Source organism: Lonchura striata, chromosome Z (assembly GCF_046129695.1).
Source record: "Lonchura striata isolate bLonStr1 chromosome Z, bLonStr1.mat, whole genome shotgun sequence".
Classification (NCBI taxonomy): Eukaryota; Metazoa; Chordata; class Aves; order Passeriformes; family Estrildidae; genus Lonchura; species Lonchura striata.
The window spans coordinates 39715292-39739744 of record NC_134642.1 but is presented as its reverse complement, the minus strand read 5'-3'; the positions used below and the strand labels follow the sequence as shown (position 1 = coordinate 39739744).

At 55.8% G+C, this 24453-nt stretch overlaps 3 protein-coding genes across 4 annotated transcripts; 2 read left to right on the top strand and 1 right to left on the bottom strand.

Annotated features, from left to right (window-relative positions):
• Window positions 1-1125: 1125 nt before the first annotated feature.
• On the top strand, window positions 1126-3696 carry LOC116184635 (B-cell differentiation antigen CD72-like). The gene is made up of 6 exons (XM_077790399.1): window positions 1126-1252; window positions 1347-1448; window positions 2334-2648; window positions 2778-2926; window positions 3148-3194; window positions 3567-3696. The coding sequence occupies exons 1-6, from the start codon at window positions 1126-1128 to the stop codon at window positions 3694-3696; spliced, it is 870 nt and encodes a 289-aa protein (XP_077646525.1).
• A 4705-nt stretch (window positions 3697-8401) lies between these two features.
• On the bottom strand, window positions 8402-11340 carry LOC144248306 (killer cell lectin-like receptor subfamily G member 1). The gene is made up of 6 exons (XM_077790352.1): window positions 11292-11340; window positions 10761-10871; window positions 10213-10296; window positions 9436-9584; window positions 9080-9183; window positions 8402-8597 (listed from the first exon to the last, which is right to left on the bottom strand). The coding sequence occupies exons 1-6, from the start codon at window positions 11338-11340 to the stop codon at window positions 8402-8404; spliced, it is 693 nt and encodes a 230-aa protein (XP_077646478.1).
• Window positions 11341-13025: 1685 nt separating this feature from the next.
• LOC110484159 (uncharacterized) lies at window positions 13026-15887 on the top strand. Of its 2 annotated transcripts, none has more exons than XM_077790251.1 (7): window positions 13026-13418; window positions 13535-13609; window positions 13725-13802; window positions 14740-14790; window positions 14870-14905; window positions 15206-15349; window positions 15436-15887. In XM_077790251.1, exons 1-7 carry the CDS (start codon window positions 13082-13084, stop codon window positions 15756-15758), a joined length of 1044 nt encoding a protein of 347 aa, XP_077646377.1. In that variant the 5' UTR covers window positions 13026-13081; the 3' UTR covers window positions 15759-15887. The 2 variants fall into 2 exon arrangements, with proteins under 2 accessions (XP_077646377.1, XP_021410285.2); XM_021554610.3 differs by having other exon boundaries at window positions 14737-14790.
• Window positions 15888-24453: the final 8566 nt, after the last annotated feature.

The following is a 24453-nucleotide window of genomic DNA, read 5'->3' as shown; positions in this document are numbered from 1 at the left end:
AGTGACGTCCCCTTTGCCTTCCATTCCCAAGACCACAACCCCATGATTCACAACATCTTCCTGGTCCCTCCAGGCCCTCAGTGTCTCAGAGGTCTCTACTGAACTGCATCCAGAGGCAGGTTTCAGAAGGGATGTCCCCAAACCCTCCCACTGCTTCCCATTGCCTGCTACTGCCTCCCTCTCCATTCCACTGACTTACCATTGCCTCCCACTGTCTTTCAGATGGGCACATCTGAACACAGCCAGTCCCTGGGACAGCACTGGAGGTGCACAGTGGTGCTGATGGAGCAGTGTAACATAGCCACTGTCCTTCATTTCTGCAAGAGCAAGGGAAGGTCTTCCTCAGTGGAGAAAGGCAAAAATCAAAGCCAGCTTCAAAGGGGACAGGAAGGAGGTTTAGAAAGCTAAAATTTGGGCAGCCTCTACTCAACCTCCTGGAAGAAAATGGAGCATATCTGCCTGGGCATGCAAGGGCCCAGACCCAGAGAGGACATGCAGGGGAAAGGCCAGTGGCATTTAATGAGTGACTGCCCAATGTACCTCCTACTGCTTGGAAGCACTAGCCTGGGGTCAAGGGGAAAGCAACAGGACCATTTATTATGACCCTTCAGCATCTGGGATGCGGTTTTCCACAGTGTACTTGGTGGCAGAATGGAGACATGTGGCCGTGATGAGAGGAGAAGTGAAAGCTCATGCTGCAATGTGGAAGTCTCTTTTAGGCATCAGGGCAGCGATGCTCAGATCCTGGACCAGAGCACCAAGAAGAGGGAACCTCCATCCTGGATAGAGTCAGCAGCAGACCTCCCTATTCCTAGCTGGAAGCCAGACCTGCTTTCCCCTGCCCTAGGAAATTTGGTGAATTCTCTGTAGGCCGAGCCCTACAGCTCTGCCCCATGCTCCAGCCCCGAGCTGCACCGCCCCAACGCCATCCCCAAGGGACACTGAGCAGTTTTGGGGGGTGGAAGGAAGCGAGATGGTGGTGCCTGGCCAATGGCAGGGCGCCGGTGCCGCGGCCGTACTTTCCTCTCCGTCGCACCTCAGCACACTTCTGCTTCTACAGAAACCAGCTGCAGTTTTCATTCGAAGCAGAGCAGAGCCCGCAGGGCCATCGGGACCGCCCGGGACATGGCCCAGAGTGTGGTGTATGCTGACCTGAAGTTTGCCACGGGGCCCTCATCCACCGCTCCCGACGAGGATGACAGCCCGTACGAGAACGTGCCGCTGGGGCCGGCGGCAGCAGCGCCCAGCGCAGGTGCGACCGGGCAGCAGCCGCTGCCGCGGGCAGCCCCGGCGCAGGAGGCGCCAGGGACCACGGCGTGATGCCTGCGGGCGCTCCTCTCTTGCAGGGCGCTGGACCCGGCGATGGCGCGTCCCGACAGCGCTGCTGGCAGCCAGCCTGCTCCTGCTGCTGCTGCTGTTTGTGGCCGTCGTGGCCCTGGGGGCTTGCCGTGAGTCGGTGTCTGCCGCGGGGTGGGGGCAGCCGGGAGGAGGCACCGGGAGCGGGCGTCGGGCTGGGCGAGGGGCTGGGGGGCTGTCAGGGCGGAGGCGTGCCTGGGGCTCTTGCATGGCCACCACCAGCTGCTTCCCGCTGCCTTTCCCACTGCCTACCACTATCTGCCCGTATCTCCCCATGTCTTTTCCACTGCCTTCCATTGACTTCCCACTGCCTCCCACCCCTTCCCATGGTCTTGCCCCTTCTTCCCGCCAATCCCTCCCACCGCCTCCCACTCCGTGTCACTGTCTCTTCGCTGCCTCTCATAGTCTTCCCACTGCTACCCACTGCTGTCTTACTGCCTTCTGCTGCTTCTCAATCCCTCCCACTGCCTCCCACTCTCTATGAATGCCTCCCATTTCCTCCCACTGTTTTCCCACTGCCTCCCATTGCCAACCATTTCCTCCCACTGCCTTCTACTCTTCCCTAGTTATTGCCTCCTAATCCCTCTGACTGCCTTCTCATCACTGCCTCCCATTCTCTCCCACTGACTTCCCACTGTCTTACATTGCCTTCCACTTCCTTCCACTTCCTCCCACTGCCTCACATTGCCTCCCCATTTTATTCCCACCACCTTCTGCTGCCTTCCCACTGCTTCCCATTGCCTCCCACCACCTTCCACAGCTTTCTCATTGATTCTCCTTTTCTTCCCACTGTCTCTCGCTGCTTTCCAATGTCTCCCCTCCACCTGCCACCACCGGGGCTTCTGTTCCCTTCCCACTAGCATCCCCACGACAATCTCCACCCACAGCCAGATACTCTTATCCCTACTCTCACTTGCAAGAGGCATGACCCAGGCAGGGCTCCATGCCCATGTCCAGCTCACCCACCCTGTTCCCAGACTGGCAGGTCACCCGCAGCCTGCAGGACTCCTCCCGTGAGCACGCGTCCGAGCAGGGCCGCCTGACACAGGAGCTGAGGGTGCGGGAGCAGAGCCTGGAACAGATACAACTGGAGCTGGCATGGGCCAGAGAAGAGCTGCAGCGAGCATGGCACGAGGGCAACATCAGCCAGCTGCAGCTGAAAAGCAGCAATGCTGAGCTGGGGCATACCCAGCAGGAGCTGGCTGTGTTGCGGGAGGAGATGCATGTGGTGCAATGGAAGCTCAACAACAGCGAGAGGACTGTGAGCAGCCTGCTTGCCTGCATTAACACAGGTAGCGCGTGACAGTGTTGGGGCACAGGTGATGTTGCTGCTGCAAAGATGAAGGGGCTGAACTCAGCCAGGCTGAGCTCCCCAAGCATCCATAGAAGGATGAGTGTCTGAGCTGTGCCCCTGCCCCCAGATTGCTGCCCCAGGGGCTGGGTACTCTTCAGGAGCAAGTGTCTCTTCATCTCAGTGACAAACAAGACCTGGGAGCAGAGCTGGGAGGACTGTGCAGAGAGATTGGCTCGACTGATGGTCCAAGATAACTGGACACCACTGACAGTGCCGGTACAGAGCAGGGGGGTTGTGGTACCCCAGGAGGGTGGCGCTGGGTAGAGCCCCATGGGGCTAGCTGCAGCAGTATCTGTGGAGGTGCCAGGGTGGCACCATGAGCCCCAGATTCCCATCCTGGCAGTCTGATGGGATAAGCACAGCCAACCCTGGGGCTCCTGGGCTCCTAGCAAGTGCTGGTCATGAAGTAGGTGGTTGACAATTTCTCTCCCCCCTAGTATTTTATGCATGCATCTAAGGCACACTACTGGATTGGAGGAAAGGCAAGGAGATCTGAATGGATGGACAACAAACCTCCCTTGTAAGTGCAAGAGTCCTTGGCACAAGCACCTGCCCTTTTGCCATACTAGAGAGGTGCTGTTTTGCCCCTGTGACACCCTTCGGTAAAAGGGTTGATGGATTTCCATGACCAGTGCCCCAAGGGAGGGGGGGTGAGGGTAGAGCCAAGCTGTGGGGTGCAGTGCCAAATATCCAAGTGGCAGAGAAGTAGAGCAAGAGGAGGAATGTGACACTTCCTAAGAGTGATCTCTGTGCCAGGTGCCTTGCCTGCCCCAGCAGCACCGGGATCTATGGGAAGTGGTGTCCATGGTGAGGAGGTTGTCACTACTGCCCTGAGATATGCCATCTTTCCTAGGAAACGCCATACTAATTGCTGGTCAGTAATTAATGGGGAAATGTGGAGCAAGAACTGTGACAATGCCTACCAGTGGATCTGCGAGAAATCCCCAAAGCTGAGCAGTGCATCTGAGACTCAATCTCTTTTTTGACCAAGGACTGACTGCTGCCACCTCCCTCCATCACTGGACTCAGGAACAGGACCTGGGTGTGCACCCTGAGTTCCTCTCTCCAGTGAACACTTTGCCTCAATTGCGTTGCAAAACTGCTGGGAGAAAGTGTCTCTATTTTAAAGCAAGGATTGTGGAAAATAGACCTTATTCCACTCTCCCACACTTATGCAAACACACATTATACTGCTTTGTACTGTACCACTGCATGTCCCTGTGTGCTCTGGCTAATGCAGCTCTGACCCAGGTCTCCAGCGCCGAGCCCAGCTCTCACCTTCTTTGTTACCCCAAGGCTGCTGGGGTACAGGATCTGCCATTTGCGTATTTTTGGAGCTGAGGGTTGACACACTGATGTTCTCAAACTGTCCATTTTGGGGAGACCTGTGGATTTACAGCCTGTCCCTTCTCTCAGCATTCACAGCTCTTTTCCTGACGTTTCTTCTGTCTTCATCACCTGCCCAGGGCTTTGTGCTGGGTCCTACCTGGAAAGGGTGCTGACAGTAAGGCCATCAGCATGAGAAAATGCTGGGAAGCCCAGAGACCATATAAGAAGTGGGGGAGTGCTGGGGAGTTTTGAGAACATGGTGGATGAATGAGGAAACTCTGAAACCATGGGAGGAAAATGAGGGCAATGAAGAGCCCTAAAACCCTGGGAGGTGAATGTGGAAATCCTGAGACCACGGAAAGAAAGGGAGTGCAGTGGAACTGCAAATGAGGGTGGTCCTGAAAAAATGAAGGTGCACTGATAAGACAGTGGGAGAGAGGAAGAACCACTAGGGAGACTTGGGAACATAAGGAAAAGGGGAGACCCCTCCCACCAAGGAGGAAAGATACCTAAGAATGTGGTGGGACCTTATCTGCCAAAGGAGGGTGATAAGACACTTCAGTCCAGGACCCAGTTGGGGTGTGGGGGGAGTCCAGAAACAGCTCTGACCCTCCCTGTCTCAGTCAGTGTTTCTGCAGAGAGAGGAATGTGATGGCAACCATTTAGCTAAGGTGGACCTGAGACAGCCAGCACCCTTCACCACAAGTCCTGCCCAACCAACCCAGTGGCCTTCTACAATGGAGTGATTGCATCAGTGAACAAGGAGAGGGCTATGCGTGTCTTCTGTCTGGACTTCTGTAAAGCCTTCAACACAGTCCTCCTCTGAACTTGAGATAAATGGAGTCAATGGGTGAACTGTTCAGTGGGCAATGTTGGACAGCTGCATCCAGAAGAGAATGGTCAATGGCTCAGTGTCCTCATGGGAACACTGGTGATAATGTTGGCCCTCAGGGATCCACCTTGGGACCAGTCTTATTTAGTACTTCTGTCAACAATGTGAACAGTGGGATCAACTGCACCCTCAACCTGCAAGTTTGCAAGTTACATCATGCTGGAGTGGTTTGACACACATGAAGACAGGATGCCATCCAGTGGGACCTGGAGAAACTTGAGGAGTGGCCCTTGGGAGCATCATGGCAAAGGGCTGGAACAACCCCTGGCACCAGCGCAGGCTGGGCATGAACAGACCCAGAGCAGCCCTGCCCAGAAGGGCTTGGGGGTGCTGTGGGTGAGAGGCTGCACATGGCCCGGCCATGGCACTCACAGCCCAGAGAGCCAAACGTGTCCTGGGCTGCATCCAGAGCCCCGTGGGCAGCAGGGGAGGGAGGGGATTCTGCCCCTCTGCTCTGCTCTGCTGAGACCCACCTGGAGCACTGCATCCAGTCCTGGGCTCCAAGCACGGGAGGGACAGGGACCTGCTGGAGCAAGCCCTGAGGAGGCCATCAAGATGAGCAGAAGGATGGAGCACCTCTGCTGTGAGGAGAATTTTGATTTTTCAGCCTGGAGAAGAGAAGACTTCAGGGAAAACTTACTGTGGCCTTCCAGTACGAAAAGGGGCTACAGAAAATCTGGAGAGAGACTTTACACAAGGGCTTGTAGCAAAAACACAAGGGGAAATGGCTTCAGACTAAGAGGGCAGCTCCAAGAAGAGCTTCCATAGAAGGAGACTGGTGGAGTCAGCCCAATGGCATGGCAAGGCTGCAACTGGACTGCAGGTCCCTGACAGTCTCAGCTATCATGAAAACAAAGACTTGCCGTGTGTGGCTTTCCTGGAGAGTCCAGACATCCTCTCTGCTCCTAAAGCCCTGAGCTCCAGCCCCCACTGCCCACAGTGTCGCAGTTGCCACCACAAGGACACAGTGCAGACCCCATCCAGCCTCCGGTCCATGGTTTCCCTAGGCTGGTTCAGCATGGCTGCTTACTTGCCCAGCTTGATGTGTGGCTTCTCCTTTCTTCCCAGCTGCAGGATTTGCACTTTTACCCACTCCAGACTCCCATCAATACATTTCTCCAGACCTCTCTGTACTCCAGTCCTACCCTCTCTGTACCCCAGTCCTGTAATGTATATACTGGCTTGGTGCCCCACAGCAGCTTGAGGCCCCCCTGCCCTTCATCCAGTGCACTGATGAAGGCTCCAAGCACAAACCCCAGCATCAACCCTTCAGCGATTGCCAGGGGAACAAGGGTGTTACTGACACCCACAGCAGGCCTCACACCATTCAGATTTTCCAACCACACTCTTCTCCTGACCTCATATATCCCCACTTTGCCAGTGGAAAACCATGACCCAGACCTCAAAGGTTCCTCCATTGCTCTCCCCTTATCCACAGCCCACTGTTCCCACAACAGCAGGCAGGTCTGACAAATAATAAATCCTTGATAAATCCTGCCTGGCACAGGAGGTGCGCTACATCTTCTTCCTGGTATCAAGGCAGGACAACAAAGTTCAGCTCCAGACAGGTGATGGAGGCATAAGAAAGGGCAAGACAGGAGCTAGCTGCAAATAGTAGCAGAGGCAAGGGCAGCCAGGAAAACTATCTTACCTACCTTCACCAAACCACCCCCAGTGAAAGGCAGCAGAGGTGAGCTGGAAGGTTCGTGCAGACATCCCTTTGTTGAGGAATACCTCTGCTCCAGGCAGCTGGGCCTGCACAGTGCAGCTAGAGATGCAGATGGAAAAGCAGATTGAGCTCGGGGTGGGAGCCGAAGGCAAGGGGCTTTGAACTGCCACCCTTTGGGATAGCAAAGGGCAAGAAGATGAGTGGTGCCAGACAGATATATGGGCACTGAGAGACACAGCAGGAGCTAGGAGTTGCTGACCTTTTGGATAATGAAGGAGAGAGGTGATGAAAGCAAAGTGGATGGACACAGTCAGAGGACAAGGGAAGAGAGCAGGAGGGGCAAGGCTTGAGCACAAGCAGACACTGAGGGAATAAAAGCCCAGGTGCTCCTTTGTTAGGCATCCCTCCTCAGAGGAACCATCTCAAGCTGTTTCTGTGTTACTGTGCTGTGAATAAATGGCTTTGTGGAATGAGACATCTGACATTCTTCCATGGAAACCCTGCGACACGATGAGTGCCCATGGTCAACCCCCATGGTACCTCTGCCATCACCTATGTTCACCCCGTGCTGGGGCATCCCTGTGGCAGTGAATGGAGCTGGGTTCTCACCCAGGCTGGCCACTGTCAGCACCAGCCCCAGCAGCAGGTCCTTGTAGTGAATGTCATCCTCACTGGGGTCTGCAGGACACATGGGGGCAGCGAGCAGGGGCCTCAGCAAACTGCAGGTCAGTGTTGGCCCCACTCTGGGCCATGCAGGCAGCACAGCAGCAGTGCAGGAACCCAGTCCTGTCCTTTTCCATTGTGGTCAGGTGGCAGAGTTGTGGCTAAGACCATACTGTGTGGAGACACATCTTCATATGCAGAAAAGCAGAAGTAGTTGCTTTATTTGCAAAAAGTGTTTGGCCTTTTTTTTTTTCCCCTGCATATGCTCTCATTTTAAGCAGTGGGAGGGTGAATGAGCTCCCTCCTGCTCAGCATCCTCTGCGTTCAGGTCCCCAGGTTGTGAAGATCCCAAGCCCATGGGTACAGGCCATAGCAGGGCTAGCCTTCCCCATGGATCACCTTCCACCTCCCAGTCCTGCTCAGGCTGACAGTATGCACTGGCTGTGGGGGCTTGGTCTTTTGCATGTGCTGGGAGGAAGTCCCAGGGAGGTCTGTGCCAGAGCAGCAGGCTGCTGGAACAACCCAGTGGTCTATACCGAAACCAGAACAGCCTCTGGGACCAAACAACTCCAAATCCAGGTCTAGCAGGACTTTTAGGCTCTCACACATCACTCAGCCTCAAAACAAAGTGAGGGTGTTTGCTGGAACCTCCTCAGACTGAGCAGGCATCAGCAAACAAGCTGCTGCCCAGCAAGTCCTCCATGGGAATGCAGAAGCAAAGGGTCACCTCTCAGCAGCATGTCACAAGAAGCAAAAGCCACAGACAACCACCACGATCAGAAAGCCCAGAGCTTTCATGGGCAGCTTTTTTTCATGCACAGGAGCTGCTGCTGAATGCTGCCTTGGTGCCATGGGCATGCTTGGATTCCTGCTGGCTCGATGCTGGCTCCTGGCCACAGGATGCAATTTCCCACTTCAGAGTGATGCAGCCGAGTCTGAGAGCTGAAGGATGCACCTCCATCTTATCACCCCCACACCCCAAAGCCAGCTGGAGTTATTGGCAGAATTTATTGGCAAAGTGCAGAGTTCTGGAGGGTAAAGAGGCCTGGGCCAGGAGGCAGTGGAGCCTGGGAATGCCCATGCTCTGGGGTCAGGCTGGGAACAGGGTGGTGGCACAGGCTGGGGGTCACCATGGCCATCAGGGCCTCACACAGCTGTAGGTGGTGTTTCCCCAGAGGAAGGCAGGAGGCGAGGACTGGAGCCACTGCACAGTGGCTGCACTCTGCTTGCAGACCCATCTGAGGGCTTCTGTGCATGCACCACCTAAAAGTCCCAAGCCTGACACCCTGCCACAAGCCTGGAAAGAGCGGGTGTAGCGCTGGATGAGGAAGATCCTGCAAGGGAGAGAGTGGGCTGAGATGGGATGGACAGGGAGAACTGAGGCTGTCCCATCAGCAGCTCCTGCAGCCAGGGACCAGACACTGCACAGGGATGCTGTGGGGGCAAAATTTGCCCTCCCCATGAAGCACAGTCTCTTGCCAGCCTCCTCCCAATTAGGCCATATGCCCTGATGCCCCCAGCCCCATCCCTCATGACGTACCCCGAGATAAATCCTAGCAGGGCTCAGCACTGACCAAACTGGGAGCCTGCTTTTGCAGGATCCCCTGCAGCCCCTCACCCAGGCAGAGCGTGGGCACCAGGGTCAGGTGCACCCTGCTAAAAATGCCCCTTCCTGAAAATGCCCCAACGCAGTCCTGTGAAGAAAAGAGGTGGCCAAAATATGGATCACATCCCTGCATGCCTGTCCCCATCACCACCCCAAGCCCTGATGATAGACCTTCAGCACACCTAGCTGGGAACAAGCTGACAGCCTCACCCTTCCAGTGTGGTGCCATCCAGCCACTTCCACTCAGACCTGAAGCCATCCTGCTTCAGCCCCACATGAAAGGCATCCATATTAGCTGTGCGTACCAGGAAAGCCTAGCACAGGAGAGGACCCACATGAGCCCCCTGGAGGGACATCCAGCCCAGCCACATGATTAGTGATGGGGCTGTGCTGTATGGGCACAGCATTGCCAGCTCCCTGCCTGGAGGCTTTGCAAGGCTTTGGGCACATGGGCCGGGAAGCTGAGACAATGCTGTGCGTGGGTGACTGCTGAGGGACCATGAGGTGGCCACCAGGACAGCCCAATGCTCACAGGGAGTTGGACAGGCCAGGCTGGGTGTACTTACCAGGGTGGTGTTGGCTTGGATGGTGACCAGCTGGGCCCCTCTGGAGCAGCAGTCCTCTCTGCTCTGCTCCCAGTTCTTTTTGGCAGAGGAAAAGTAGTAGCACTGCCCCGCATCCCAGAGCCAGCCAACTGGGCAAAACTGGCATCGCCCTGCACACCAGAAACACAGCGGGTGGGATGGGGCATCCGGCAGGGGCTGCCACCATCCCCCAGCCCAAGGGACAAGAGAGTGATAGGGGTCAGTCAGGGCACCACCCAACCCATCGTGCTCGTATGCCTGCCCCACAGAGACCACTCTGCATTTGCCCTCATTTGCAAGCCCAGCTACAACTTTCCAGTCCCAGAGCCCTGGGAAGAGGTGCTAGTTACAGGAGCATGCTGGCATTGAACAGGGCAGGGAGCTGCAGGTTTGGGGACATGATACAAAGACAATTTCCGAAGTGCTGGGAACTCAGATATGGTTTTAGCTGCATCAGAAGCTGGTGTCATCTGGCACAGGAATGCTGGTGGCATCCAGGAGCCTGGTGCTGGTGGTGTGCCCAGGTAACAGTGAGCTGTCTGGGGTCATCTCTTCTAAAGGGGTCCCAGCAGTTCAGCCTATTCAGCAGTGCTAGAGCAGCTCCCCACACCACAAGCCAGGGGACAGGCAGTAAAGGTGAAGGAATGTGTAGGGATAGAGTTCAGGGAAACATCCTTAAGTACTGACAAATCCTGCTGCTTGAAAGAAGCAGGAAGACCCTCTCCAAACCTTACCCAGGAGCACACCAGGCTCTCTTACCTTCCAGTGTCTGTTTCCCATAGCTGGGGCTCTCCTCTGTTCTCCAGGGACCATCTGTGCAGCTTGTTTGCTGTTGCACTAAATCTACAGCAGAAGAGCACAGGTGTGTCCCAGCAACTCTGGGCTCCTGCTCCCAGCAGCACCCAGTGGACAGCCTCATGGCTGTGGGTGAGCCTGCCAAGGTCCTTGCAGATTTTGCTGTGCTTGGGAGCCCTTCACGCAGCAGGCTTTCGGGGAAAGTGCTGCTCTCTTTCAGTATCAGTATCAGCGCCTTCCCTCCTGCCTTTCTTTCACTGCCATCTGATGGAGTGGCTTTCCCCAAGCCCACACTGTCGCCCCAGCTTCCTTTTCCAGTTACGTAGGTGGTGTCTTGCTTCATCAGTTTTCCTGTTTTCTCCAGAACCCATGATGGCCACAGCCCCAAGAAGAAGCACCCAGCTTCATGGGGAATCTGCAGCTCAGGCTGTCAGTGCACAAGTGCTGTGATGCCAGCCCTGACCCCATGACCCCCTCTGCAGAGATCTGGGCACTGGATGGCTGGTACTTACAGTGCAAACTCAGGCTGACAAGGATGATCTGTGCCAGCAGGAGCATCAGGGAGAGGAGACCCAGGCTGAAGGCTGCCCAGCACCAGGGCAGGCGTGCTCGCTGCTGAAGAGCTGAGAAAAGGAGTTAATATAGATGGGGGTTGTGGGGGGAGGAGGGGGTAGTTTGGAGGGAGCAGTGGGGAACCTTGAGCCAGGAATTGTCTGTGAATCCCAGGTGGGATGTTAGGAGGCAGTAAGGGAGAGCCTGTTTGCAGCAGATTGATTGTTCTTGAAGTTATCTCCCTGCATGAAATGCTTGGTGGGGAGAGGAGAGTAGAAGTGTCTTTGTTGTGGCATGGGAATGCAGTGGACATTCCCTGCCTTTGAACCCCTCCTGCCCCCACCCTGAGAGCAGGCAGTCTGCAACAGGGCTGGAGAGGAGCTGTTTGAGAGAGGATAAAAAGGAGGGAGCAGGACTGGGAGGACATTTCTGGGGAAGCAAGGGGTTGCAGGAGGTTAGAGAACCCACTGAGAGAGTTGGGGGGCCATTACCTGGTGTGGGGGGAAAGCGCAGGTCAGCATACATGACACCCTCTTCCATCCCTTCCTTGGTCTCCGGCTCTGCAGCCCTCAGGGGCAGCGACAGCCCTTTTCCAGCCCAGCTTCTCAGACGACTGTGATGCAAAATGGAAAGTGTCACTTCCTGGTGGGGTCCCCAGAGGCACCACCTGGCACAAAACGCAGGGGGCTTGTGGGACTGCCAGCCACTAGGGGCGAGGGGCAGCCCTGTTGAGGCCAGCATCCCGGCATCCCAGCAAGAGGGAACCACACAGTCCTGGCTTTGGGACAGCAAGCAGTGGGAATGGCTGCTGGCTCAAACATGCAGCCGGGGCTGGGCTAGGCAGCTACATCATGAAGTTGTAAAGGACCTTAAAGGTCATCTCGTTCCCCTTGCCAAGGACAGGGACACCCTCCACTAGATCACGCTCTTCAGAGCCCCATCCAACATGACTTTGAACACTTCCAGGGATGGGGCATCAACAGCTTTCCTGGACAACCTGTGCCAGTGCCTCACCACCTTCACAATAATTTTTCTTCCTAACACAGGAAAAGTCATATGGGGAGCAGCTGAGGTCACTTTGTTTGCTCAAGCCTGGAGAAGAGGAGATTGTGGGGAGACCTCATCACAGTCTGCAAGAGGAAGCAGAGAGGCAGACACTGATCTCTTCTCTCTGGTGACCAGTGGCAGGTGTCTCGAAAGGTTTAGGTTAAATATTAGGGAAAGGTTTCTCGCCCAGAGGGTGGTTGGGCACTGGAATGGGCTCCCCAGAGAAGTGATCACAGCACCAAGCCTGACAGAGCTTAGGAAGTATTTGGACAACGTTCTCAGGCACACAAGGGGATTGTTGGGGGCGTCCTGTGCAAGGAGCTGAACTTTGACAATCCCAGTGGGTCCCTTCCAGCTCGGGAAAGTCTGTGATTCTGTGATGAATATCAAAGCTAAACCTGCCCTCTGACAGTTTGAAGCCATTCCTCCTTCTTTTATCACTACACACCCTTGCAAAAAGTCCCTCTCCATCCCTCTTTAGTCCTTCTGGTACTGGAAAGCTGCTTAAGGTCTCCCCAGAACCTTCTCTTCTCCAGGTTGAACAAGTGTAGCTCTCACAGTCTGATCTGCCCTAGGGACTGCAATGAAAGACTGGGTATCTTTGGGGCACAGGGCACATTCCCTTGCTCCTCTCTCCATGGAGCAAAGCCACAGGGTGTTTGCTTACAAGCTCCCTTTTTTTTTTTTTTTTTTTTTTTTTTTTTTTTTTTTTTTTTTTGCATAGGGCTACAGCTGCATCTCAGCTCTGGAAAATGGGGGATTAGGGTGCTCCTTACCAGCCTCCAGGGCTGCCGTGATGGCCATCCCTGCCATGCCCTCGTAACAGGGAGCGGCAGAGTGCCCCCGAACCCCTGGGAGCCTGCAGGCAGACAATGACCCCGCTCCGAGCTGGCGGCTCTCGCTGCGGGAGGCGGTCTCGTCCAGGACTACGTTTCCCAGCGGCTCCTCCCGAGGCTGCACATGCTCGCTCGATGCAGCTCCCGGCGCCTCTCGGCAGCTCCCGGCGCGGCGCCCGGTGCGCCCGGCGGCGCGGCGCTGCTCGGCGCGGATCCCGGGGCAGCCACCGGGCCGGCTCCCGGCGGTTCCCGTGCAGCTCCCGGCGCTGCTCCCGGAGCGCCTCCCGGTACCGGCCCCGGCGGGGCATCCTCCCGGTGCGCCTCGGGAGCGCACGGCCAAGCCCCGCCGCCGGCCCGGGCCCGAGCGATCCCGAGCACCCCCTCCTCGGGCCGGCAGCATGCCCCGCGGGCAAGCCTGGACGCAGGCGGAGGTCAGGAGCCTCCTGTCGCGGGTGGAGGGCACGGGGGAGGCCGCGCTGCTCATGGCCTCCACGTCGCGTCCCAACGAGACGCTCTGGCGGGAGATCTCCTGGGGTCTGTCGGAGGCCGGCTACGAGCGCACCGTAGCCCAGTGCCGCTCCAAGTGGAAGGCGCTCAAGCAGGCTTTCCACTCGGAGCGGGAGACGTGCCGGAGGACAGGACAGCACTCGCCCCGGCTGCCGCCACACTACCGAGCCATGAAGGCTATCTGGAAGGCGGCCGGGCGGCCCGTGTTTGGTGATCGGAGGCTGCCAGGTGGGTGCCGGGGACGGGCTTGTGGGCTTAGCAGGGTGGCTGGACGTGGGGTGCTAGAGGAACACCGGTGCTGCGTGGACACCCAGGATCTGCTGATGGTCTTTCTCTTCCCCTAGGCATGGTGAACCTGTCCTCCAGAAGGCGCAGGTCAGGCCTTGCCACACGCCCTCCATCCTCACCAGAGACACCAGGTACTCGTGGGCGCAGGCAGCTGGAGTCGGGCTTGTCCTGGCTGCGAGGAGGCGGACACCCCTCTTCCCTCAGTTACTGAAGCTCTTTTCTGCACCCCTTCACCTCCTTCTGCAGAGCACAACGTTGGCGGGGACACCTCCAGCACACTGCTTTCACCCGTGCTGCAGCGTGCAAAGGACGAGCCAGAGAGTTGTAAGTACTGAGCTGCCCTGCTGCACTGAGCTGCATGGCCACGGCTCCAGCCCAAGCCCATGCCAGCGTGATAGGAGTGGGAGGCTAAGAGGATCAGGGGATCCATCACATGTCCCTCAGCAGGGATGGTCAACGATGGGTGTGTTTGGACTTGTCTCTGCTGGCTTTGGCTCCAAACCAGCCCCAGAGCATGTGGCGATGGTGACGGCTGGGATAGGCCAGGAAGGTGTCCCAGCCTGAGGGAATGGCAAGGCTGCTGGCTGCGCTATGGCAGATCATGAGGCGAGAGGTCTGGAAGGGGCAGTGGCCCTGATACAGCGCAGGGATATTGTGGCTGGTAGCATTGCAGGGCATGTGACTCCCTTCCCTTCAGCAGTTTCCAGCTCCTCACTTGCCCAGTAACACCATAAAGCTTCAGATGAGTTTGGGCTGTGTGTGAGGGCCAGAGTTGCCTGCAGCTCCCCTGCCCTTTAGCCCAGCCATGTGTGTAACCTGCACACCCCTCACTGCTCACACTCCTGGGGATTTGGCACTGAGGTGATGCAGGATACATCCCTGAGTCTGGTTTGCATGGGCGCCCCGGCCATCTTCCCACACTGGGTAACTACCTTCTGTCTCCCCAAATTCCCCCTGCAGTTTCAAGTGGATGTGGGATTCTCCTTCTCTTCCAGTCTTAGTCTGCTGTGTAGCGTTGCTGCGTGCTGCTCTGCCGCTGCTGCCTTCCAGCCCAGAGCATTGCAGTGGTGGGTGAGTGAGTCCTGCTTTTGTACCTAGCTCTGAAGTGCTTTGGGGCCCTGCAGGGCGCTCTGGAGCTGTGGCTAGGGCATGTCAGGCTGAGGGGCTGGCTGGGGTAAGCTGGGCAGACCCCAGGCTGGTGGTGATTCACCAGCAGGTCCCTTCAGAAGGCATATCTCTCCTCTCTGCTTTCTCCCAGCAGCTGGTGAGGAACACATTGCTGGAGTGCCACTTACACCCACTGCCATGCCACGTAAGGCTTTCCTTGCCCTGCTCAGCCCAGTAAACCCCCTTGGCCCCACAAGCAGGGTCTGATATGGTTCTCGTTGCAGATGCTGGTTGCTGCTTCTCTCCCCGCTCCCTTGTGGGTGAGTACCATGCCCTGGCTACCATGCCTGTGTGCCCTGGGGCAAGAGTTGGCTGCAGCTCACAGGCTGTCACACTGACCTGAAGCAGGAAGGAGCTGAGGGAAAGGCCAGTAAAGTGTCTGCAGCTTTGTGTGAGTCCTCGTGCTCCAGGGCACAGCTTCATCCTGTCCATCCATCCTGGGATCATGAGCTCCGAGAGGCATTGCCCTCCCAGGGCTCTCTGTTGTAGCCAGGCTAAATTTGGGGCTTGGGTGTCTCCATCATTCTTGTTGTTTGCTCCATGCCAAGCTTTTGTAACAGGTTTTCCTGGTGAGACATCCCTGGGGATGGGAAGAAGAAACCAAGTGCTGCCATTGGCTGCTGCAGCCACAGGCTCCCACGACACATCAGCCATGAGTGGACTGCCAGCAGCAGGTGAAGATTCATCAGACACAAGCCTGCATGGTGGGTGCTCCCTGCAGCTTCCTGTCAGCCTCACAGGGTACTCTTGGAGCCATGGTGAGGTGCCACTGACCCCTCTCTCACTGCAGGGTCAGGCATGGCAGGCTTGCTCCAGAATGTGCAGCAACTGCTGGTGCAGATCCTGCAGACATCACGGCAGCAGCAGGCACTACTGGAGAGTCTGGCCAGTGACACAGTCTCCCACCTCCACCATATCTCCCACAGCCTTGTGCAGGTGGGCGAGACCCTGCACCAACTCCTGCTCCGACCACATCCTGGCCCCATTGGCCACTATGTCCCCCACATGCCCCTTTTTGAGGGTGGCTCTTGCTCCTGTGGTGCTCCTCACACTTTCCTGGACCACAAAGAGGAGCCTCAGCTGTCCTGTGATGCCAGGTGCATCCCACCCTGAGTGCCACCATCACTGGCCCCAGGATTTGGTACAGAGCTTAGCACAAATCTTTATGTCAGAGGTTCCAGATATTTTGAAAGTTTATACTAGAGAGACATTTTGATGAAATTAAAAATAGCTTTTCTACCAGTGATGGCAACTGACCAATTCTTTCCCCCTCTCTGGGGAATGTTCCCCTTCTCACTTTCGAGATGAGCATGAGGGGAACTCAGCTGTTTACAGACTTAGAGAAAGTCCCAACCCACACAGCAAGGGACAGATGTACTTTTCCTACCCTGTGGTGGTCATCACACCTTCCTGGGAGATGCTGGGCTGTGGAGCAGAGCAGGGCCGCTGCCAGGAGTGGAGGTCAGGAAGCCCAGGCTGCATCTTTCTCCAAAGGAAGAGGCTGAGGTGGATGATGCTGCAGTGTGTGCAGCAGCCACAGTCCCTCAGTGTCCAGGTCCTTGGCAGGGATCTTCCAGGGAACAATCTGGGACTTTCACACCCAGTACTGTGAGCTTGCCACACTTCTGGTGAGGCCCTTGTGCTCCATGAGAGATCCTCCTGCTTCAGTACATGGATCATCATCAGGTAACAGTAGCTGCAGAAATACCATGGCATGTGCCTAAAGAAGAGACCTCTGACTTGCCTGGACCCCACCACATCCTCCGTGGGGATGGGGCAATGTGCTGTCTGCCTCCAGAATCTCTGCCACATCCAAGGAGTGGAAACGTACATCGTGTAGACATCATGAAAGTGGTCCTGCCATGCCAGATGCTGTGTGCTGGAAGTGTGGCAGGTGGTCTGAAGAGCAGGAAGACGGTGTAGAGGCCAATCCATACCAGATCAAGCCCAGCCAGGAAGATGGGCAAGCAGTCCGTGTTGAAGCAGTTGTCATCTTGTCTTGAGGATGTGTGGATGATGAATCCGCTGCCTGGATACCATACATGACCTTCAGTGTGAGGTTGCAGTACATGTCCCTGTAGCTCCCCAACTAGATGTCCCTGAACTCCTGCCTTTTCAACTGCACATCCTGGCCTGTTGCCTGCCCCACCAGCTTCCAAGAGTTTGTCTGGGCACCCCACATCTTCCAGGTCCACACACCAGCTGACTGGAGCACCCCACACATGGCCAAGCTGTGAAGAGGGACCAGGGGCACAGTCACAGGGTCCAACAGCAAAGTGGCGGGGGGGCAGCAGGTATCACAGCAGCAGTGAGCAACAATGTCACCACCAAGACATCTAGCAGGGGAGAAACATGGACAGGTAGTGCTGGAAAGGCCCCTGACCCCCTGGCACTCTCCCTCATCCCATACCAGCTGTGCACCCTGGGTGGGAGAGAAAGGTATGCCACAGAGGCACACAGGCCTTGTGATGCAGTGGGCAGGGAGCTGGGGTGTGTGGGGGCTGCTGGAAGCAGGGCCAGCCCTGGTGGGCATGATGCTCCCACCGCTGTGTACAAAACATCCTCTGTGCTCCCAAGCACGAGCAGAAACCGCCTGGCTGCTGGCCAGCAGCTCTAGCCCCAGGCTTCACAGCGATGGGGCCACTGCCTGCAAACATCTCTGCCACGGATTTCTCTTCCTGGGACCTATCAGGGCGGGCAAAGAGAAAGGTGGGGTATCTTTTCCTGAGCCCTGTTGATTGCACAAGTTGCAATGGCTGGGCTGTGGTTGTCCACGCTTCACACGGATCTTGATGTGTTCACCATCATTCCACTGATTGCCTTGTCGTGCTCCCATCATCCCACCACCACATTCCCCAACACTCTGCCTTGCTCCCTACCATTCTGCCATGCTCCTCACTTGAGTCTACACCTACTCCTTCCAGCCCTGGGACACCATAGTACCAATACATCAGCTCTGGGGTACTGGGGCAGTGGGGTGGGCTGTCCCCTCCCCATTCAGGAGGTGAAAAGGAGTGAGGGGTGCTCTGAGATGGGGGTCCAGGAGGGGGCTGGCTGCTGAGGAGGGTGGTGTTGCAGCAAGGACTGAGCATGGGGTGTCCTGGGGGCTGCAGGTCAAGAGTGCATGGGATAGCACCAGAGGTACAAGTGGGTCATAGCAATGTGGGAACCGGGTGTTTCAACGGGATGGTGTGAGGTGGGTGCAGTGAGAGGTGCAGGGGTCGCTGTGAGGGGTGCAGGGGTTACCGTGAGGGGCGCAGGGGTCACAGTGAGGGGGGCAGTGGGGGGTACAGTAAGGTGCAGGGGGTGCAGCGAGTGGCGCAGGGGGTTGCAGTGAAGTGCAGTGAGGGGCCCCGGAGGGTGCCGGGGCTGCACAGCGGCGCACAGGAGACGCGCGCCGCTGCAGGGACCGCGGTCTCCGCGGCGCAGCTCCCCGCCTGCCCGTGCGGGGCGTGGTCTACCTGGAGTGACAGTTCCGCGACCAATAGAAACTCGGGAATGAGAGGATGGGCGGGTCTCCCGGGCACGCCGCCCAATCGTGGGGGGGGTCGGGACAGAAGGGGCGTGGCTCCATGCCGTGACGGGCGGGGCAGCCCCGGCTCCTGGGAGGGCCCGGAGCGCGGCCCTCAGGGGCGGGGGCACCGCCGCCCCGCATGGCGGCCCCCGTGCCGGGGGCTGACCCTGTGCTCCAGCCTCTGCTCGCAAAGCATCCCATGCTCCAGGCTTCCCGTGACCCCTGCTGGGACTGGACTACTCCAGCTGGGACCCAGGGCGGTGCCAGAGGGGCGGTGGGACAGGGCGGTACCGCAGTTTCTTCCCAGCGAACCCCGAGTCCTGGGATGCAGGTGGCCGTTCCAGCGAGCGTTAACGGGCTGGCACAAGGGATGCAGGTGTGCGAGGGTCTGAGGGAGACACAGCCGTCGCCTTTCCTGCGGGTCACAAGCCCTTCCTGGTGAGACCCTCTCCCTCCAGACACATGGGATGGGTCTGCACTTGCAGGGCTGGAGTGACGGCCAGGAGAACACAGGAAAAAAAGGGCGGCCTTCTGGGGCACGCACGATCTTCTCCAGGCTACGGATGCAAGTGAAAGCACCAGCAAGTCTCAGCAGTGGCTGTGGGGCCTTGAGGATGTTGCTCTGGGCAGACTGGGCATACAACTCCTTCGGCCTCTGCCACACACAACAGCTTGCAACAGGGCAGCTGAAACAAAGCAGCCAACTGCCAGGGCAGGTAGAACGGATCCCTGGGGTAGTGGACAATTGGGGGGAGGATTTTTCCTTGTTTTTAACCCATTCTGGAATAAGTCAAAGCTGTACCACTCTCCTGATCCTCTTCCTTCTGCATGGCCTGCCCCATGCCCGGAACCTATGTTTAATGTCTAGAAGAATTGAAATAATAAAGTTGCGCTCTGCCAGTGGCAGCAAGATCTTTGCCCCTGTACCTCACTCCCAGCCAGCACTGTAACCTGGAGGTGATGCTCTGTGTCCAGTTGAGCCTGGTCCCATCTCACAAACCTGCAATACAACTACTGTGACTCAAATGACTGCCCTGAGAGCAGCTTTGGCTGTGTCTGTAGTTGGCTGCTAATAGTTGAATGTTCAGTCCTGTGTCTTCCCCACTGCATCAGCCACTTCTCCTTCATGTCCCAAAGAGTGCCCCAAGGCCTGGGGTGACCTGGTGAGGGGTACACAAAACTCCTGGCCACAGCTCACCCTGCAGCCCAGCTCCAAATGGCCATCCTGACAAAAGCCCCTCGCCACAGCAAAAGCATGAGGTGTTGGTATTAGGAACACAACATGGCTCTTGAGCCTTATGAAATCCTTCTCATAAACTCCAAATATTGGAGGAGAGGTTTAGCATTGTAGGTGTGACTCCCACCAGCACCCTGTGCACACACTGCACCTGCGTCCTCACGCCTCTCCCTGTGCCAGTGGTCAGTGTCCACAACTCAGTCCTCTCTCCCAGGCTAATGGATGCCCAACCTGCTGCCAAGAATGGGCCTGCAGCCACTCAGGGAGGGTGTCCAGAGGGTTGGATGCCACTGGGCTCTCAGGCAACCCAGCTGGCCTTTGATCCCTTCTCTATTGCACTTTCTTTTAAAAACATGATGTTTTTGAATGGAAATAGAATCACTTTCTCTAGCAGCTCTTGGTTCTTCATATATGGAATAGAAGGCAATGACAGAGTATTTTGGCTCATGGACATGACCTGAAGGTCTCACACACCACAAAACAGTGTTCAGAATCTCCCCACCAAACAACCATCCAGATGGGGTACAGCGCAGCATGGATTAGGCGGAGGTATAATTCTAAAATCCAGAATTTAAGCAGGAGAGGGTGTCTAAGGACAAGGAGAGGAAGCTGCTTTGATGTGTATCAGGATGTTTATCTTGATATCAAAAGCCCTAGTTCTCTTTTTAATGAAGTGGCTCCTCCCTTTGAAGTGGATCCTCCTGTGCTGTGCATGGCTGCAGCTCAGGGAGATCCTACACAGACTTCACCCTCCTCAAACGTTAATTTTTCTCCTGTGATTTGCATAAAAACTATGAGACCAAAGTGAAAACTCAGGGATGAGAGCAGCCAAGCTGCCTTTGGATGTGCGGGACAGAGGATGGGGGTCAGAAGGATTTTTGAAGGTAGGTTGAAGGCAGGGTGCCTTCAGGGAGATGCTGTGCCTGGGAGCACTTGGCACCTCCCTGCAGCAAGTACAGCCTTGAGTGTACCAACATTTATGAGGTCCCTTGTGAGGAAGTGGGTGTTGCTCCAGGACTTCCCCCACAACAGGGAGTAAGCCTCCAGCTCAGATTATCCATCTTCACAACAGGAGACGACTTCATTAGTTAATTAGAACAACAATCCTCATGGGCTCATCTGGGATTTGTAGTTGTGCTGGCAGGAGGAGATTTGCTGACTGCAGGCAAGCCCTGGGGCAAAGCTTCTCAGGAGGACTTGGCACACAGAGCCCTCAGGGACTTACCTCCCTTCCTGCTGAGCCAGGAGCCTCTGGATTGCACTTGTTCCAAGCCCATGTAGTTTTAGCCAAAACATTCCTCTTCAAAATGCAGAGCCTTGTGTTTTAGCTGTGGAGGTGATGAAGCATATTTATGTAAAGTAAGAATAATCTGTAATATTCCTTTCATTCTAGGCACCTCTCTCAGTCCAACAGGAAGCTTTAATATTATTTCTTTAATGCAGGCTACATTGAGAGCTCTGTTCATACATTACAACATATTGCTCAGCACTTGGGACTCAAGGGAAATTTTAGTGGTAGTGTTTAAGTGGGGGGAAATGATTTTTAAGGGAAAACTTTAATCTACAAGCCATAAAGGGAACAGCAGCTTTTCGTCCTATGGACAGTGTTATCAGCCTCTGCTAAGATGATTTTATCTTCCTCTGCAGGCTTGCTTCTCAAGATAAATTTATCCAGGATTGCATTTGGTCTAACAGCTTGGTTTCTGTTGGTGCAAGGCTGACTTCTCACAAGAGCAACTGCTTTAATTTCCTACCAGTTGAAAGCAAATGCAGCTGCATTTTGTACTTGTAGACTTTGTCCTTGTAATCCCAGCCCTTCCTCTGCTCACCAGCAAGGATGTGCCAAGGCTGCTCCTTCAGCATCCCCCTTCTGTTGGCTGTAGATGTCTGCTTTGGGGATAGAAGCATTTGGCCTCCTTGTCCTAACAGAAAGAGCTTGCAGGACTCACAGGTCCTACCCCAAGATTCATCCAAAGGGGTAAATCTAAGCTGCAGCACTCTAATGCGCCCCTGGACATCCCCAAACTCTCATTGCTATGGCAACAATTTAGCAAATTTAGCACCGCAAAATTATTTGCAATTTTAAACTGTTGCCAAGATCTTCCTCAAAGGCTCTTTGGGGTTGTTATGCTCTGGTTTTTCATGCAACCTTCCCCCCCTTTCATGTGCTCTTCATTTTGGCACAGCTCCCTTCCTTGAGGAATGACCTTTCCCACCCATTTACTCACTCCACTCCTTGGCCATGCTGGCCTTGCAAATCTTGTTAAAGGACGTGTTCATTTACTGGAAGTCTCCAGCATGTGGATCTGAGCAGTTCTCATACTGTCTGCAGGCAATCTGCCCCCCTGGCTGCTCTATTAATTTCTCTTAGCAAGCTCCTTGATTTCTATGCAGTTCTCTTGATGAAGTTAAGCACAACTCAAGTGGTTTTTCCACTCGACAGAGCAGGTCTTCAACAACCCTCTTTTAAATTGCCAGGGATAAAGTCCTGAATCCAGCACCCCTGCAGGTTTCCCCATCAACCTCCCCAAGAAACTCAATTAACAGGAGCTGAAAATCATGATTCTTTGCATCACCAGCACATTTTCCTGATTTCCCACGTCTCAGTGTCCCCCTTTTCTGTCTGCTGCTCCCTTCCATCCATGTGACCATGGCAGCTGCTGTTTGTCTCTTGACACATTCCCCCTGTAATGCTCTGGTACCTGTGGGTATAGCCAAGCCTTTTGTCCCTCAATTTCATGGCCCCTGGCCCCCTACTCTCATGCCAAACTGGGCATGCCCTTGCCACCTTTGTGTTTCCTCACTTCTTTAGGTGTTGTGACATGATGTGCTGCTGGGACAATGCTGGCTCTCAGTCCCCTGGGTTCCATTTGACAACCCTTGTCCCTGCTCTGGGCTGACTTTGTCATGCTCAGCTCTGTCTCAGTTCTATGGGACAGGTACCAGTGGCAGGATGTTTCCCAGGAACAGGGCCCTGGAGAGTCGCCCCATGGCACTGGAGCTGGGCTTTCTCCATCTGTAGCTGTATCTCTCACTTGTGAGTGCCTGGATCCCACCTTGTCCTTACCCAGCATGCAGCAGACTGGGGCTGAAGCTTTGAGGGGTCCCTGATCCCATCCCCTGAAGGCTGGAGATGGCAGCAGGGAGGATGAGACCTGGAGCTGGGGCATGGGGGAGAAAAGGGGTGAGCAAGCAGGCTGTGCATGGGTCCCCCAGGGAAAACAGGGTCCTTTTGCATGCACAGAGCTGCTCCCTCAGGCTGCCCACGGCACAGGCACTGCCTGCAGGGCTGAGAGGCAGGCAGGTCCAGTGCCTGTGAGCTGCACAGTGGTAAGAGCTGTGGGTGATGGATGCGTCTGTGTGGGGAGGGCAGTCAAGCCTTGCTACTCTGATGAGAAAATCATCGAGTGGCTGCAGGGTGCTTCAGGCAAGCTGCAAAAATAAGAGAGCAGCCAGGGCATTCTCTGAGCCTTTCATTATCCCCAGAGCAGCACAGTGACAGCCACGTCCGGCCAGGGAGCAAGGTCTGTATCCACCATGGGATTTACACTGACTGGGGTGGAAAGGCTTTGCCTCCGTGGGGTCTGGCAGTACAGTAAGCAGGAGGGCTGAGGACTCACAAGGCAGCTGTAGGGGATCTGTGCCTCTAGACCTGGGGTTTCATGAAGATACGGAGAGAAAATACTGAGGCGAGCACAACAAGGTTACACATCCCTCCCTACACACCTGCCTGGGGACTCGTCAATCTCCAGGTGACCAATCTGGTGACACCAGCAGCCACCCTTCTTCCCATACCTCCCAGACACGGTGATCAGCAAGGGGCACAGCACCCTTGTACACCCAGAGACACCCCAAAAACCTTGGACCTCTCACCAGCCCCCACTCGCTGCTTCCTGGTCGGCGCACATGGGCAGGGAGAGGAGGAGGGATGCCGAGTCCTGCCTGCGTGCACGCAGTCTGCTGCAGGGCTCAATAATTCAGGCCTGACACATTAAAGTTGCATGGCATGCAATTGCCATCTGCAACGACAGACTGCGTCAGGGCTGCTGGTTGATGAGTTCAGACAGCAGTCATTGAGCGGGCAGCGGTGGGAGGGTCCAGCAGCCCCCGAGGAGAGCAGAGTGAGGGCAACAGGCGGAGCACCTCTTTAGTGAGGATCGAGGTGGGAGGAGGTTGTGGCAGGAAGCACAGTACCAGTGTTTGGGAAGCATATTTCCAAGAATTTCCAAGAAACTTGTATTGGAGCAGGGAGCACTGGACCAATGGCACTGACAGCCCAGCAGGCAGGATGGAGCTGGTATGCAGCAATCAGGATGATAGTGTTCCTGGGGCTGCCACCTTCTTATGCATCCCCTGTGTCCATTGCATCCTACCTGTCAGGACAGAGGCTGTAGAGACTTATGCTGCCACACACAAAAGTCAAAAACTCTACTCAGCTGTATCTGTCCCCAGGTCCCTGCCACTGCCTGATCTGATATGGCTCGAATCCCCCCATCCCTCTCCAGCACTAAGGAAGCAAAGCTCTTCATCGGCTGTTCCGGGAGTTGGTTGCCATGGGGATGTCAGATGTACCTGGCTGTTATAGGGATACTGTTGCCATGGTTATGTGGTTGCTGTGCCTGGCAGAGGCAGGGATGGAACATTGGGAAAGCTGTTTACACTGGGAGGGTGGGAGTCACAGAGACCCCAACTCTCTGAGCAGGAGGGGAAGGTGGGAGAGTCCAGCCTTCACCCTAAGTGCATCCTCATGGGGCAGGGGCTGGAGGCTATGGGGAACCGTGACAGAAAAGCTCACTAGACCCATAGGGATAGACACACTGCTGCTCCTGACCTTGCAACATTGGAGAGGTGACTGAGGAGAACTGGAGTTTCCCATGGTGTGTCCCAGCATGCTCCCAGACAGGCTTGGTGGGAGAGACACACACACCCCCTGGTCTGGTTGTCCCACAGGAGAGACCTGCTTCTCCATGCTTGGTGCCTAGAGCAGTGAGCAAAAAACCTTTCTGTCCTGCAGTACTGTGTTCTGCACTTGCAATGCACTGAGCTGTGCCCCACAC